Source organism: Cucurbita maxima, unplaced genomic scaffold, assembly GCF_002738345.1.
Source record: "Cucurbita maxima cultivar Rimu unplaced genomic scaffold, Cmax_1.0 Cma_Scf00007, whole genome shotgun sequence".
NCBI lineage: Eukaryota > Viridiplantae > Streptophyta > Magnoliopsida > Cucurbitales > Cucurbitaceae > Cucurbita > Cucurbita maxima.
In genome coordinates this window covers 3979965-3993936 of record NW_019272023.1, presented here as the reverse complement: position 1 = coordinate 3993936, position 13972 = coordinate 3979965, and the positions used below count along the sequence as shown (strand labels likewise).

The window sequence follows — 13972 nt, the reverse complement described above, 5'->3', positions numbered from 1 at the left end:
AAAAAAAAAAAAAAAAAAAAAAAAAAAAAACCCTTTTTTTTTTTTTTAAATACCATAAACGGATATACTCATTTTAACCACTTTTTCCCCCATCAATTTTTTGTGGAGTACTCTGGCTCTCCAATCAACCTCGAGTATTTATGAGACACCTCGAACTCAGATTAGTCATTCATCCATTGTCCATTTTGAGAAGTCCAAAGCAAAGCTATGAAAGTTTATGCTCAAAGTGAACAATATCATACCATTGTAGAGAGTATTGGAAATAACAAAGAAGAAATCTGTCACATATCCTTAAATATTTGTTTTGAGGTTTTGATGGATGATCACTCTCAGAACCGTGTTTTAGATATGTGATAGTTGATGATAAGAGTGTGCTAATTTAAGGAAGGATCATGAGTTTATAATCAAAGAATACTTTCCATTTGGATGAGACCTTTTGAAAATCCCAAAACAAAACCGTGAGAGCTTAGACTCAAAGTGAACAGTATTCTAGAGCTTTTTAATATTGTTTTTAATTTTTTATTAATTTAACACTAAAAAAAATAATAAATAAACAAGTTTGAGGACAAGTTGAACACCCATGATGGATAACGAGAATCCATGGTGGAGAGTCGGTGTCTGTTACTGTTGCAGACTGCAGCGTGGCGTGCCTTTGAGTTAGGTTTCGGTTACGCTTCGCTTCTATAACGTGATTTTCCCCGCCACATATTTTATTATTTCTCCGATTTCTCCCTTCCATTCTGGCTGCAGCAGCCAAATCCATCCCCCTACCGGCGCACCCCCTTGTCGTTCTTCTCCCCATATCCCCCCTCTCCGCCACAACTGCCCGCCGGCACGTGGAACCAGACTGAGGGTAGGTCTGCTGATTGTATGATAGATGGCTGATCTATTTCAGGCTACGTCGGAGGATCTTTGGCGAGGGAGTATTTATGGTAGTTGGGGCACTGTTTTGGTCATCGTCTTCATTTCAATTTGTCATCTGTTTCGTTTCAAGAAAAATGTTTGGTCTCTTCTCTCCCGCTTACAAACCCCGTCTGTCGTCGCCGATCTTCAGATATCTAACATATCTCCTTCATGTCCTCCACAATCGAGGTGATTTTTCTTCGTTTCTTTTTTCCGGCTTTTATTCATTGTCATGAATCGGTTTTGTATTGTATAGATGATTGTATTCTACTTATTATGTTCTCACTGTGAAAAAGAAGCTGGGTTTGAAAATGTCACTTGTTCTCTAAGAAAACAGAAATCTTACGAAGAATTCGATGTTTTTTTTTTTGGGGGCCCTTGACACTCTTGAGAACTCTACAAAAAGACTTTGAAAGAAGAAAGTATTTGCTCGGAAATTGACCGGAATTATTTGAAGCCCCAAATTCCTTTTATTTTTTTAGTTTTTTTTTTAATCAAGAAACCAACCAGATTAATGCTCAAACGTAAAAGCTCCACAAGGGAGAGAAGAAAAACTAAAAGCAATGAAAATAAAGAGAGTAGAAAACAAGAACATAGCATATCATATAATCACAGAAATATCAAATGAAGATAAAAGCTTCCCGATTAAGACAAATGTTTTGCAAAGAGAACCCTTTGAATGGTTTGGAAAGAGAACAGCAACGAGAATCATTTAGCTTTACTGCCTCTAAGCATACCACCCAATTTCTTTGCTTGCTATAAACAATCGTCTGATTATGTTCCCACCAAAGCTCATAAATAACAACCTTAATTGCATTGACTTACAATAGAGAAGGTCTAGGAGGAAGGCAAGGACACATAAGAAGATGATATGTATTACACTTGAAACAAAATAAATGGGCTAGGCTTTTTTTTTATTGTCAAAATTTATCCCAACATATCCTTTTGTGTGTTCAACGTGTGTCTGAATTGAAAAAAGTTAATATTGGACACGCAATTTGGTGTGTTGAACACGTGTTCGGACATGTTTGTGTCTGACACATATCTAATACGACACTTTGTCTAAAATAGAGTTTTTGTGGCTTCATTGGTCGTGGACGTCCCATAAGTAACAGCTCCTTAAATAGACTTCTTTTTTCTTCCCATCTAACCCCCTCATATTCCAAGAAATCACTTCCATTAGGTAACCTAAGATTCCCTTGCTTCCACTGAATCTGTTCTCCCCACATGATTGTGCATTTAAGATTCTTCAACACTCTCGGAACTTTTCTATTATTCCCATTCCCCTTAGTAGCCCTTCTCCCCTTCATATGTAGGGGATGTTGCACCTTTGCAGCACTCCTTGAAGCCGGCACTGGAGAATTTAAGGATGAATGAGTGGGAGAAGGTTATTTTTCATCAACGGTTGATAAAACAAATATTTTCAAATTTCATGATTTGGAAATAAAACTTACCTAGATATGATGATAACATATTTCAACTTTATCTAAAAGAAATTCATTATATTACTTTTCGTTCAAGCACGCATGCATTAAATTTATTATTTATAACCAAAGCTTGTTATTGTTAAAGATTTCCAATTTTCACCTCCAGGTACCCATCTTATTTTTTTGATCAAGTAACGGACAAAGTTGTGTGACAAACTTCAACGTTATTTTTTTTTAAAAAAATCACTGCCTTTATTCCTCCTTTTGAATTGGTAAACAAAAACATGTTATCATTTTATCACCTTGGTTTTGCTAGCTGTTAAGTGATATTGAAGATCATCTTATTCTTGCAGAATAATGGAGACTATTTCAGATACAGATTTGAAGGCTTTATTGGATGATTTGGATGGAAGGCTAAATGAGAATGAGAAATGGGAACGTGTTATAGAAAAAAGTAATGATAATCTTTCATATAGTGCTAAATGCTGCAAGCCTAAGGTTCTCACTCTCTCTGTCTTTATTCACGTGTGGACTGAGATTTTGGTCTAGTTATGAATGTAAAATATGGGAGTTCTTTGCTTATTTGGTTTGTGAATTTAATGATTCTAAGTTCAAGTTGGTCAAATTCCGATCTTGTTGCAGGATGGTCCCTTGAAATACTCGAGTGTGACAATATTTGAGAATTGCTGTCCAGAATTGTTGAGAGATTTCTACATGGACAATGACTTTAGAAGACAGTGGGACAGTACTGTGCTTATGCATGAGCAGCTACAAATGGATGAGACTAGTGGAGTTGAAGTCGGTCGCACCTTAAAGAAGTTTCCTTTAATGACGCCCAGGGAATATGTACTATCATGGAGATTATGGGAGGGGAAAGATAAAACCTTTTACTGCTTTACCAAGGTATTGATTTTAATGCTTTTCCCACCTCAGCGTGCACTCACGAACATGCACACGACAAGAAATACGTGTTTACTTACTCAGTTTATGTTATTTTCATAATTCTCAAACAAGGAAAATCTCACTATATTGAGTTCATGAGGATTGCATTACATTACCAATTTCTCTTTTGCTTAGCTATTGGTAGGAAGATTTATACGTATATAAGAAACAGAACGTTTCTTTAAATCTAAGACTGAGAACCTATCAAGTCAATGCAATATCAAGCTGACCGTTGTGGCTAGGAAATGGATTTCTCTTTGCTGACTACTCTTCTACTCCCCATTCTCATTCATCATTGTCTTCTTCTTCCATTGCTTCTTCTTTCTCAACAGCCGTGCAACTATTGATCTGCTAAAAGCTGCAAATGCTTGCAGCCTGACAATGGAAAAGGCATCATCGGTGCAATCTGCCACCATTTAGAAAATGAATTACACTATAGAGACTGATAGCAGAGAAAACTTCAAGCAACTTGAGTTAAAGATCTTGAAAACGACAAGGGTTGGAGCTTTCTTTATTAGCATCCATTCGTCGTCTACATTGGCTTAAAGAATCTTTCTTGTTTCTTCCACACTACTCTCTTAAACTAGATTCATCGAGGAAGTTCGCATAGAAGACTAAACTATGTGGGTAGCAAAGGCCTTATATATAAAGGGAACCATAACTGAAATTACCCTGATACTAAACAATGGAGGGATAATCAAAATTATCATCCTAGTGGGTGAAGAAGGAAAAGGATGGCATGGGTTTTATAATCTCATCTCCAAGTACCCGTCTGCTTCGCCTGTAGGGAGCATTAACCATAAACCCCTTTCTCAAGTTTCAAGCTGCCGCATTAAATCCCCTAGCTTTAAAGGTCTACTTTATCCTTCAAGGAAATACTTTCTTCAAGCAAAAAGAAGGTTCTTTTACTTTGTGAAAATGCGGACCAAGTCAAAACCCCTTGCTCCATGGTCAGATGGTATGATGTGGGGTCATTTCTCTTTAAGTTTGAACCGTGGAGCTTGGACACACAATAAGGTAACCTATACCATCTTATGGGAGATGGATTTAAAAAAAAAAAAAAAAAAAAACCTCCCCCATGATAGTTGGGATTGTAATACTTATTCTGTCTTTGTTCAGAATCTGGTTGGTGGATGAGGTGAACACTTACATTTGGGAGGTCATCTCATTAGGGGATAGATGGACCCATTTTCTCTCTACTCCCTCGTTTGTACCATTTGTCTTCCGTGAGGTTTCACTCGGTAGCTTTCATTCTTTCCTCTTTGGGGGACCCTTCCTCCTTTCTTGACCTTGGGTTTAGTGGGCTGTTATGCGATAGGAAAATGTTGGATTGACCCTTTTATCTTCATTGGGGGAATTGTTTGTTTGTTCGAGGAGGGATACTTGTTCTTGGATTCTTTATTCTTCCTGGGGTTACACATGAAGATCCTTTTTTTATTGGTTGGTTAACCCCTCTTTGTCCAATGCTCTTCGTTCATTTTCCATTTCCTTACCATGGAAGGTTAAAATCCACAAGATGGCTAAGTTTTTGTCTGACAGCTAGAGTTAACACCATGGATCGAATTATGGAAAGGGCATCCTTGTTGATTTGTCTTCAGTGTTGTACCTTTTGTAAGGGAGCAGTGGTGGACCTTGATCATTTTTTGTGGTCTTGCGATTATGCTTCAACTCTTTGGTTTTGTTTATTTAAGGTCTTTGGCATTAGCGTGGCTCAGACCTAAGTTCTCATCTCTATGTTCAAGGATTCGTTGCAACATCTTCTCTTTTTTGTTGATTGCTGGCACTTGTGCTTTGCTTTAAGGTTTTTGGGAGAGAGGAACAATAAAGTGTTTAGAGATGTGGAGTAGTCGAGGGAGGAAGCTTGGTTCCTTGTTAGGTTCCATACCTCTCTTTGGGCTTTCTGGTTTGTAAGGATTTTTTTAAAATTATTTGTTAGGTTTCATCTTTTCTTTAGTTTAGTTCGTTCTAGAGGTTTTTCCTTTTTGTATACCCTTTATTCAAAGTCCAACCCTCTTCAGTTCCTTATTTATTTATTTATTTATTTTTTGGCTTTCCTTGCCTCCCAAAGCTCAATTCTTATGGCTTTTAATTGCAGTGAAAGCTTTAATTTCTGAAATTTAATTACAGAAAAATCAGCATGTCTTTGAGAATTTTCAAGAATGTTCAGAAATAATGGTTTTAGTGGTTTGAGTTGGCTAAATCAAAAGCTTCACAATTGTGTTGTATTTCTAAACTTTTTTTCAGCTTTCTACTCGCAAGATGTTTGTGTGAATTGGTGAGTCTTTGTTTCTAGTTGGTTTGGTGTTTCTGTTTTTGCTTTTGCATTTACTTTTTTCCTCATTTGGGATTTGTAGTTAAGAACATTTGCTTCTTTTCACTACAATGAAAATTTTGTTTCCTGTTTCAAGGAAGAAAAAATCTTCAACGTAGAATTTAAAAAATACTAACCAAAGTACATGTTGAACCTTTTCAGACCATACCAGGTAGAAGTTTACCTGGGTACTGGAACCATCTCTGTTACCATGACGGAAAACTCTATTATTGGTATATTTGTCATTATTTTAACTCTTTGCAGCCCTTAGAATGACTGATGGAATTGCACAAGGAAGTTTATATTTCAGGAAAGGAGGAGATTTAGAGAAGGTAGATCTGCATAGTAATGAAATCGAGCGTAGAAACAAAAGCCCGTGTGAGAAATAAACAAAAGAAAAAATAAACAGAAACAATTTTGAATTGACTGGAAATGCTTTAGTGGGCTGGCTCCCGACGATGCATCAACACTTATATTATGGGTGGGTTTTTGCTTTTTGTGTGTGATGCGATAAGAAATTAAACTAAACATATTCCAGGACAAATTTACCAGGAAGAAGAGTGACAAGTCATCCATCCCCTAGTCAAAGGCATTTACAAAGTAGTCTTAATCAGCATCGTATATCAAATAAGAAAAATAAGAATCACTATTTAATTATACGGTAAAATAAAGGAAGGTGTTCAAATTTAACGGAGAATGTTTCACAATTAATGTTCTATCCCTCTTGAAACTTTTCCTTAACTAGGATGGTGGATCATCTATGGATAATTCTGGATAATATATTGGGGGTAGATTTACGAACAAAATCTCTAATTCATTCAAGTTGCTTCTTTTTTGTACTGCTAAGTTTATTTCCTTGAGAATGTCTTTGAGCAGGAGTGTGAACATCCCTTGGCACCACGCCAGAAGAAGTATGTCCGAGTGACATTTTTTAGATCTGGTTGGCGAATCAGGAGAGGCAAGTGGCTATCTTCTCCTTTGTTGCTTTTTTATGGTCATTAGTTTTTAATTTGCCCACGAGCATTGCATATTTTATCAAAGGAACTCCAAATCTAACTGTATATTGTTAATTGCTCAAGTCGTCGGAAATGTGCTTTAGTTCATGTCTGTAAAAATTTCTCTTATTTGTTATGCTGTCTTGGAGGTTATAAATGGTTAACTGACTTGTTACAAACATTAACATATTGAGACTTCATGAATAATATGGATTTTGCAAGATGCAACTTTTCCTTTTAAATCATCTGAGTAATTATAAGCTAGCTTTTAGTGTCAGGATTAGGCGCACATCTTTTGTAGTCTTCAAATCTCAACTACTTATCCTTATGGTTTCAGATTATTTTAATTGCAGTACCCGGCAGAAATGCATGTGAGATCAGTATGTTGCACCAAGAAGATGCTGGTTTGAACGTGGAAATGGCAAAACTTGCCTTCGCAAAGGGAATATGGAGCTTTGTCTGTAAAATGGATAAAGCATTACGCAAATACGCTTTAATCAACAACCCTCCATCAAGTTCACTCGTCACTGCAACTACTCTGATTAAAAAGGTTAAAAATGTTTACTCCGTTGATACTAATTTTACAATTTGGTCAAGATTAATGTTCTGTCATTTTATTTATATATCAAAGTGTATGTACTTAACTGTTTCATGGAGTGTCACGCCTCGTACCGTTGTGGCAGAGTAAACACTTCGTTAGTATGGGTCGGGCAGTGTTAAGTACGGTTTATAGGATGAGCTTGGATTTGTAGGGATTCCATGACAAATGTGTTATTAGAGTTAAGTCCTTGAACCGAAGAAAGTACGGTAGAGGGGTATTTGAAGTATAAAGCCATAGTCGTATGCAATACGTATAAGCGACCGTACCTCATATACATGTCTCCCCCTTAATCTTGCTCATGATGGATATGACTGACACATTTCCGTACTACATAAAGGTTCCAGATGGATTTGAAGACATGAATGACATTGTCTCTAAAGCTGTCTCTAAAGCAAACATTGTAGAAACCGAGTCGTCCTGTGGACAAGTTTCATCAGGAGAGAAAAAACTGTCGAGGGCATCGAAAAAACTTGTGGCCAAGAGCTTGCTTCTACTTGGTGGTGTGATCTGCCTGTCGCGGGGTCACTCTAGTCTTGGTGCCAAAGTTGTTGTGGCATATATTCTTACAAAGCTAAACAAGCGAGCTGATGCACCAGGAGCTCAAATGGCAAATAGGGAGGCGTAATTGTGTAACATAGTGGAGGGAGGAAGGGAGGAAGGGAGGAGGAGATATAACCATCTTTTCTTGTTAGCATCAGTCCTTTTCATTGAACTGATGAAAAGTTGAAGATCGGTTTTTTGTTTAAAGAAACACGAATTCAAATATTTGAATCATACTTACAATAACTTGTAGACTGGTTCATTTGTGCCTTGATCGTATCTATGTCACAAATATGAGCTGTGTTTAATCAAATGTTATTGAAAATTATAGTGTTATAACAGATTTTGATACACTTTCTAAGTTCTTGAATACATTTTTTTATGCACTTAAAAAAATACTTAAAGTCGAATTATTCTAAACATATCCAAATGCTAAAAACGTCATAATCCTAATGATTCATTAATATATATATAACTTCAAAGAAGTTTCCTGTGTTCTTCATGATTCTTTCAAATTATCGCTCTTTAGCTCATGTGCCACTCGTTGGACAATTATTAAAGTCAAATACTATTTTTCAATTTCGATTATTTTGTATATTGGATTAATTAAGTGTGTATGAATATATTGAAAATATTTAAGATAAGTTCATATTTTGCAGCTATTTTTTGATATGTTAGGCACATTTTTATATGTAAAAATGTGTAGAAATGACATTGAAATTTAAAACAAAGAGTGAATTTACATTTTGGATGAAAAATAATAAGAAATGTTCCAAATCCGTTCCATATGTTCCTTGTGCAACATTTTGGATGCATATAGCTTCATCGATTTGCACGTCGCGGGCTCTGAATCACAGAGCAACCGGAGTGTGGTTTCAGTGCGATGTATGGACTGCCGTTCTCTTATCAGCTGCCGGGGCAGATTCCATTACGGCGAGTCTATGTCGATGTGTTAGACTACGTTCCAGGCGGCTGTTTTCACCATTACTCTACGCGAAGCTCATGCGCAGCACGAAGACGTCCGCTCAACGTATTTCCCCACCTTCTTAAGCCCATAAAACTTGCCCAAGGATATTTCTCTCCTTGTGTTGGAACTAGAATCAAACCTACCCTTGTTCATTCTCATTTGCTTCCTCCTTTGTTGGATGACGGCCATGGGTGTGGTGGAAACAATAATGGGGGTTGGAATAGTTCATACCGTTTTGGGGGTTTTGGGTGGTGGCAGGATGGCAGTAATTCTTCCCCAGGGTGGCGCAATGCCTTCCTTGCTCTCGTCCTTACCTCCGTTCTGGGTTGTTTCTGCCATTTTCAATTGGCCGCAGCACTAGCACGTAATGGTATAAACTCTGAGTCTGTTTGGGAAGTAAGAGGAGGTAAGCGAATCCGCCTCATTCTCGATACGTTTAGGGATGAGTTCTATGTTGCAACTGGCGTGCCGTCGTCTCCATTATCCTTTTCCTTTGTCAATTTTTGGCTTCGTTGCAGCGAAATATTCAAGCGTTTGATGCTTCCGGAGGGTTTTCCAGACACTGTTACCAGTGACTATCTGGAATATTCTCTTTGGCGAGGAGTTCAGGGCATTGCCAGCCAAGTTAGTGGGGTTCTTGCTACTCAGGTGCACATTTTCGTTCGTCTATGGTTCCTCATTCACGTTTCTCATTCAATAAAAGAATAATTGACTGCATTTTGCTTGAACCTCCGCCGTGATCCAGGCACTGCTTTATGCTGTTGGATTGGGAAAAGGAGCTATTCCGACTGCTGCTGCCGTGAATTGGGTACTGAAAGATGGATTTGGATATCTGAGTAAAATTTTACTCTCAAAATATGGACGGCACTTTGACGTCAATCCAAAGGGGTGGAGGTTGTTTGCTGATCTTCTGGAAAATGCTGCCTTTGGGATGGAAATGTTAACTCCCGCATTTCCCCTTCATTTTGTCGTCATTGGTGCTGCTGCGGGGGCTGGACGATCTGCAGCCGCCTTGATTCAGGTTATTGGAAGTTGATACATAATTTACACACAATATTGGAAGTGCGTCTCCTGTGCTTGTTGCCTCGTATTTATACATTTGATTTGTTGATTAGTTTTTAGAACGCGTAGCTTAATTTGATTTAAATAGTGAAACACAGAAATATTTATTGAAACCAATAGATGGGCAACTATAGAAGCTTTTGGTAGGTTATAGAGAATTCTGATTACATGCAATAAGAAAACCTAAATCACAGATGTATTAGAGGTAGCCTTCTCTTTAACCATCAAAGTGGAGGTGGGAAGTGGAGAAGAGGAATCACAGAGAAAGAAAGTTGTTCTGGGAGGAACTATAGATAGTGCCTTTGGAGATATTGTGAGGGATTTTTGCATTTCAGTGGTAACTTGAATGTTACTTGATGGTCACACAAAAAATTAAATGGTGGAGGACTAAAAGCACAAGTAAATTTGATGCTACTTGGAAAGATGGAGCTGATTGAGTTACCTTTGTGCGCATTCCTATTCCCTCACCCTTGTACATGATATAGCATCCAAGGAGTGGGCTGATATGATAGATTCCATGATTCAGAGTTCTTAGCAGGAACAAAACTATTTCAAACCACTCTGAATGGGCTCTTTTGGTGATGTAGTGATTCTCTTCTTTCTACTTGTATTTCAAAACCGGTGAATGCCTTCCTTTTTCTTCTAAATACAACCATTGGGTTTTATTTCTTTGGTTAGTTGCTAGTTTAACCATTGGTCGTTAGGGTTAGTTAAGTGATCAACCTTGTACTCACTAATATCATACTAGTGTTTGTTTATTCTGTGTACCGATGTTTGGTCTCTTATTAGATTCTATGTTTCTCTTTGGGATTTGGTGGTGGGGTCTTTTTGTCAATACTTACTAGGTCTTATTTTATTGGTCCTTTTAGTTTGCCCAAATTTGGTATCAGAACATTATATTCTCTGGGACCTAATGGCTGGAAAAGTGGTGGTCTATTCTAGTAGGGGGCTCAATGGAAACTCCCAAAAACTTCGTCAAATTTTGTCAACCAAATCTACAACTGAGCGTTTGTTGTTAGTTGAGAACACTCCTTGGGCGAGTTAATATCAAACATTGGTGACTACCAAAGAATCCTAGGAAAATAGTGTCATGACAGTTGGAAGGCCTCACAGTGAACCAAAATCAAGAGAAGCTTAACAGGACAATCAGAGAGTAAGAAATACACAGAGAGGGATCCCAATGTTTAGGGTAGAAATTTATTTTTTCCCCTATTTATTATTATTTTTCCTTGTCCTTGTATTCTTCTTTAAAGGTTTTTTTTTTCTCTCTCTAACTTTTATTATATATTTATATATATATATATATATAAAACAATTTTTCATTGATAAACGAAAAGGGAATTGTTCAAAGATACAAGCTCCCAAAAGGAAACAAAAGAGAAAAAAAAAAAAAAAACAAGAGAACAGAGTACACAAAGGAGAACAACAAACATCATAATAAAAAAACTGAAGCCCTTTCAATAATGGTTTCATGAGCTTCAAATAACTTCATCTTGAAATGGAGATGAATCTCTAAAGTCTTTTCAATATTAGACACTCTACAAAGAGTAATTTCATTTCAGAGAGAAGCCAAATGTGCATGAAGCTGATCAATCCATGCCAAAAGTTGAGCAATATCAACATCTTTAGACTATTAGCAAAGAAGATCGATGCCTAAAGGAAACTTGGAGAAAGATGAACAGAAGATGGCAATTGATGCAACCAATGAAAAATTGAATTGGAGAAACTAGACCTTTGAACTGAAGAGAAAAACTTCTTCCTCAAGCAACAGAAAGGCATGCGAAAACACTTTCTTCCAAGAGACAAATTAAAACTCGAAATATAAAGAAAAGGGTCCTTGGAAGAATATATATATATATTTTTGAACTTCAAAAGGAATAAATGTGGATAGGAGAAAAGTCACGACCAAAAAGATAGAGAAACACCTTGAACAGAGACAAAAGACTTCTTCCAAAAAAAAAACCTTTTTATGACTTAAACATCCCAACACCTTGATGAGTGAGAATCATTAATACCCTATAAATCTTCAAAAAGAAATTGCCTTCATATTGGTGAGAAAAGCCAAAATTAATTACAAAATTCATGATGAGATAGGAACCTACAGAATAAATCAACAACTTCATGAGAGAGAATTACTAGTGCGTCACAAATCTTCAACGGAAACAGCATTGAGGAAAAAAGTTGCATTTAATCAAATTTTAAGATGAAGGCACGAGATTCAAATGGTGGCACAATTAATGCAGATTAAAGAGACTTTTGCTTGGAAGAAATTCCAAAGGCACCTGAATAATAAAGCTTCCAATCGTGAATCTTTTATATAGTTCTTGCTCTATTTTCCTCAAGAATACCAAATTTCCAACTACTATTCAGATGTTCTCTTATTTAGAAGAAATTCTCAAAACTGAAGACCGGCAAGCATCAATGAGAGAAAAATTTGGTTGGAATAAAATTTTGAAGTTCTCTTTTCATGTGTCATTGTAAATATTTTCCTTTTTATCTTTGATTTTTTTTTTTACTAGTAATCTACTATGTGCACTTGGACTGTTGGATCCTCTATCAAAAACTTACATTAATAGAAATACAAAAATATAAATTTCCTCGTGTTCTTATTTCTTGTTTGACATACCCACCAGCATATGCATCTATGGTTTTGTTAACTTCAACTCTCCAAGTCATTGATATCTCCCTCAACCTCTACATTCACCTTAAACACCTTGTAAAATAAACTACATTTTTGTAAAAAAATTATTATTATTTGAAATTAATGGAGTTGCATAGTTTTTGAATGTTGAACCTATTTTTTTTTTTTTTTCTCAGGCTGCTACTAGGAGTTGTTTTTATGCTGGCTTTGCTGCTCAAAGGAATTTTGCCGAGGTGAAATAGAGTAATCTCTTCTCTGGTTAGTGTGTGGTATCAAAATTACGAACACCTAACTTTCCCATAGCTGCAAATTAGGTTAAAATTTATCTATCATGCTATGTGTACATCTGAAGCTATGTGTGAAACCAATTTTTCTTATATAAATTGAGTGAGTAAGATTTATGCCAGAGGATCCCCACCATAGATTCTAAAATTCAGCTATTTGTCTAAGTTTGTAAGGGAAGAAATAACTACCCGGAAGGAAATAATTACGACTATTCAACTTGACATCTATGAAAATGAACAATTTCTAATATTATACAGCTGGATATTTTATACTTCCCCTCGGATGATATATGTTGGTCATTCCTAGCTTATGTAGCTTATGCAGCTTTTTGGCTGCCTGTTGGGGTTTGTTAAGGTGTTCTGTCTAAATTTTTTTGTATGTAGAATTTATTTTAGACCTGGTTGGTTAGTTCGGCTTTTTTGTTGTTGGGTAGTTAGGCTTTGAACCTGTTCATGAGAAAGGACTGTTTTTGTGGTAGACTAGGATGCGCCTAAACTGGCCAGATAAAGATGTTCTAAAACTAGTCCATAAGTTTAGGTAGCCAATTGAAAGTGATCCAAAGCGTAATAAGGAGAAAAATAAATAAAATGTAGTTGGGTGAAAAACTCCTCAATTGACTCCCAACAAGCCTAAGAGATAGAGAAGCTATAGCCAAGAACCTCAAAGAAACCATGCCAAATAGCCCGAGCAAAATCACTACTCCAGAGGATTTCTTGATCTTCATGGTTCTATCTTGGTTGATGAAAGAGTTTGAGTTTTAAGAGAAAGGGACTTTTGATCACCTTGTTGCATACACTTGAAACCACCTACACTTGATCGGTAGAAGTGAACTATGATAGTGGCAAGTTTCATAAACGGGAATATGAGTAGAAGCAAAACTTACTACATTGGAGATAAATCAGGCGGATGTGCTGAACATGAAAAAGAAAATAGAGGCACGTGAGAACTTTGTTTAGAATAGCAGTAGTAGATCAAATATAGGTGGTAGATTTGAAAAAGAAAAACCAACGGGGTTAATGATGAGTTATGAACCACACATGGACAACCAGATTTGGAAGCTGGGGGTTGTTGAAGAACAAAGCTGCAAAGACGAGGATGTTAGGAATTGGGTGAACGGAGGATGTGTGAGTAGAGAGACGCTTTGCACAAAGAAGCATAGATGAATATCAGATGATTGGAGAGGTGTGGACAAATGGCTAGCAATCACTTAGGATTGAGTGAGATGCCTTCTTTCTTTCTTTTTTTTTTTTTTTTTTTTTTTTTTTTTTTTTTTTTTTTTTTTTTTTTTTTTTTTTTTT

At 36.6% G+C, this 13972-nt stretch overlaps 2 protein-coding genes across 3 annotated transcripts in view; both read left to right on the top strand.

Annotated features, from left to right (window-relative positions):
- The first annotated feature begins 584 nt into the window (after positions 1–584).
- LOC111481908 lies at positions 585–8054 on the top strand. Its single transcript, XM_023127515.1, has 6 exons — positions 585–1092; positions 2684–2828; positions 2973–3233; positions 6460–6541; positions 6932–7128; positions 7517–8054. The coding sequence occupies exons 1-6, from the start codon at positions 878–880 to the stop codon at positions 7802–7804; spliced, it is 1188 nt and encodes a 395-aa protein (XP_022983283.1). The 5' UTR covers positions 585–877; the 3' UTR covers positions 7805–8054.
- A 463-nt stretch (positions 8055–8517) lies between these two features.
- The window catches only part of LOC111482094 (protein root UVB sensitive 1, chloroplastic), an 11005-nt gene continuing 5550 nt past the window's right edge, over positions 8518–13972 (top strand). For both annotated transcript variants that reach the window (XM_023127746.1, XM_023127745.1), the window contains exons 1-3: positions 8518–9334; positions 9432–9707; positions 12566–12622. In XM_023127746.1, the coding sequence (XP_022983514.1) occupies positions 8603–9334; positions 9432–9707; positions 12566–12622 (1065 nt within the window). In that variant the 5' untranslated portion in view covers positions 8518–8602. The remainder of the gene's footprint in view (positions 9335–9431; positions 9708–12565; positions 12623–13972) is intronic.

Bases quoted from the DNA above. Each gene is read 5' to 3' on its own strand.
- LOC111481908 (XM_023127515.1), top strand. From the start codon at position 878: ATGGCTGATCTATTTCAGGCTACGTCGGAGGATCTTTGGCGAGGGAGT. The intron at 6,542-6,931 runs GCAAGTGGCTAT...TTTTAATTGCAG, and splicing joins TGGTTGGCGAATCAGGAGAG to TACCCGGCAGAAATGCATGT. The intron at 7,129-7,516 runs GTTAAAAATGTT...TACTACATAAAG, and splicing joins CAACTACTCTGATTAAAAAG to GTTCCAGATGGATTTGAAGA.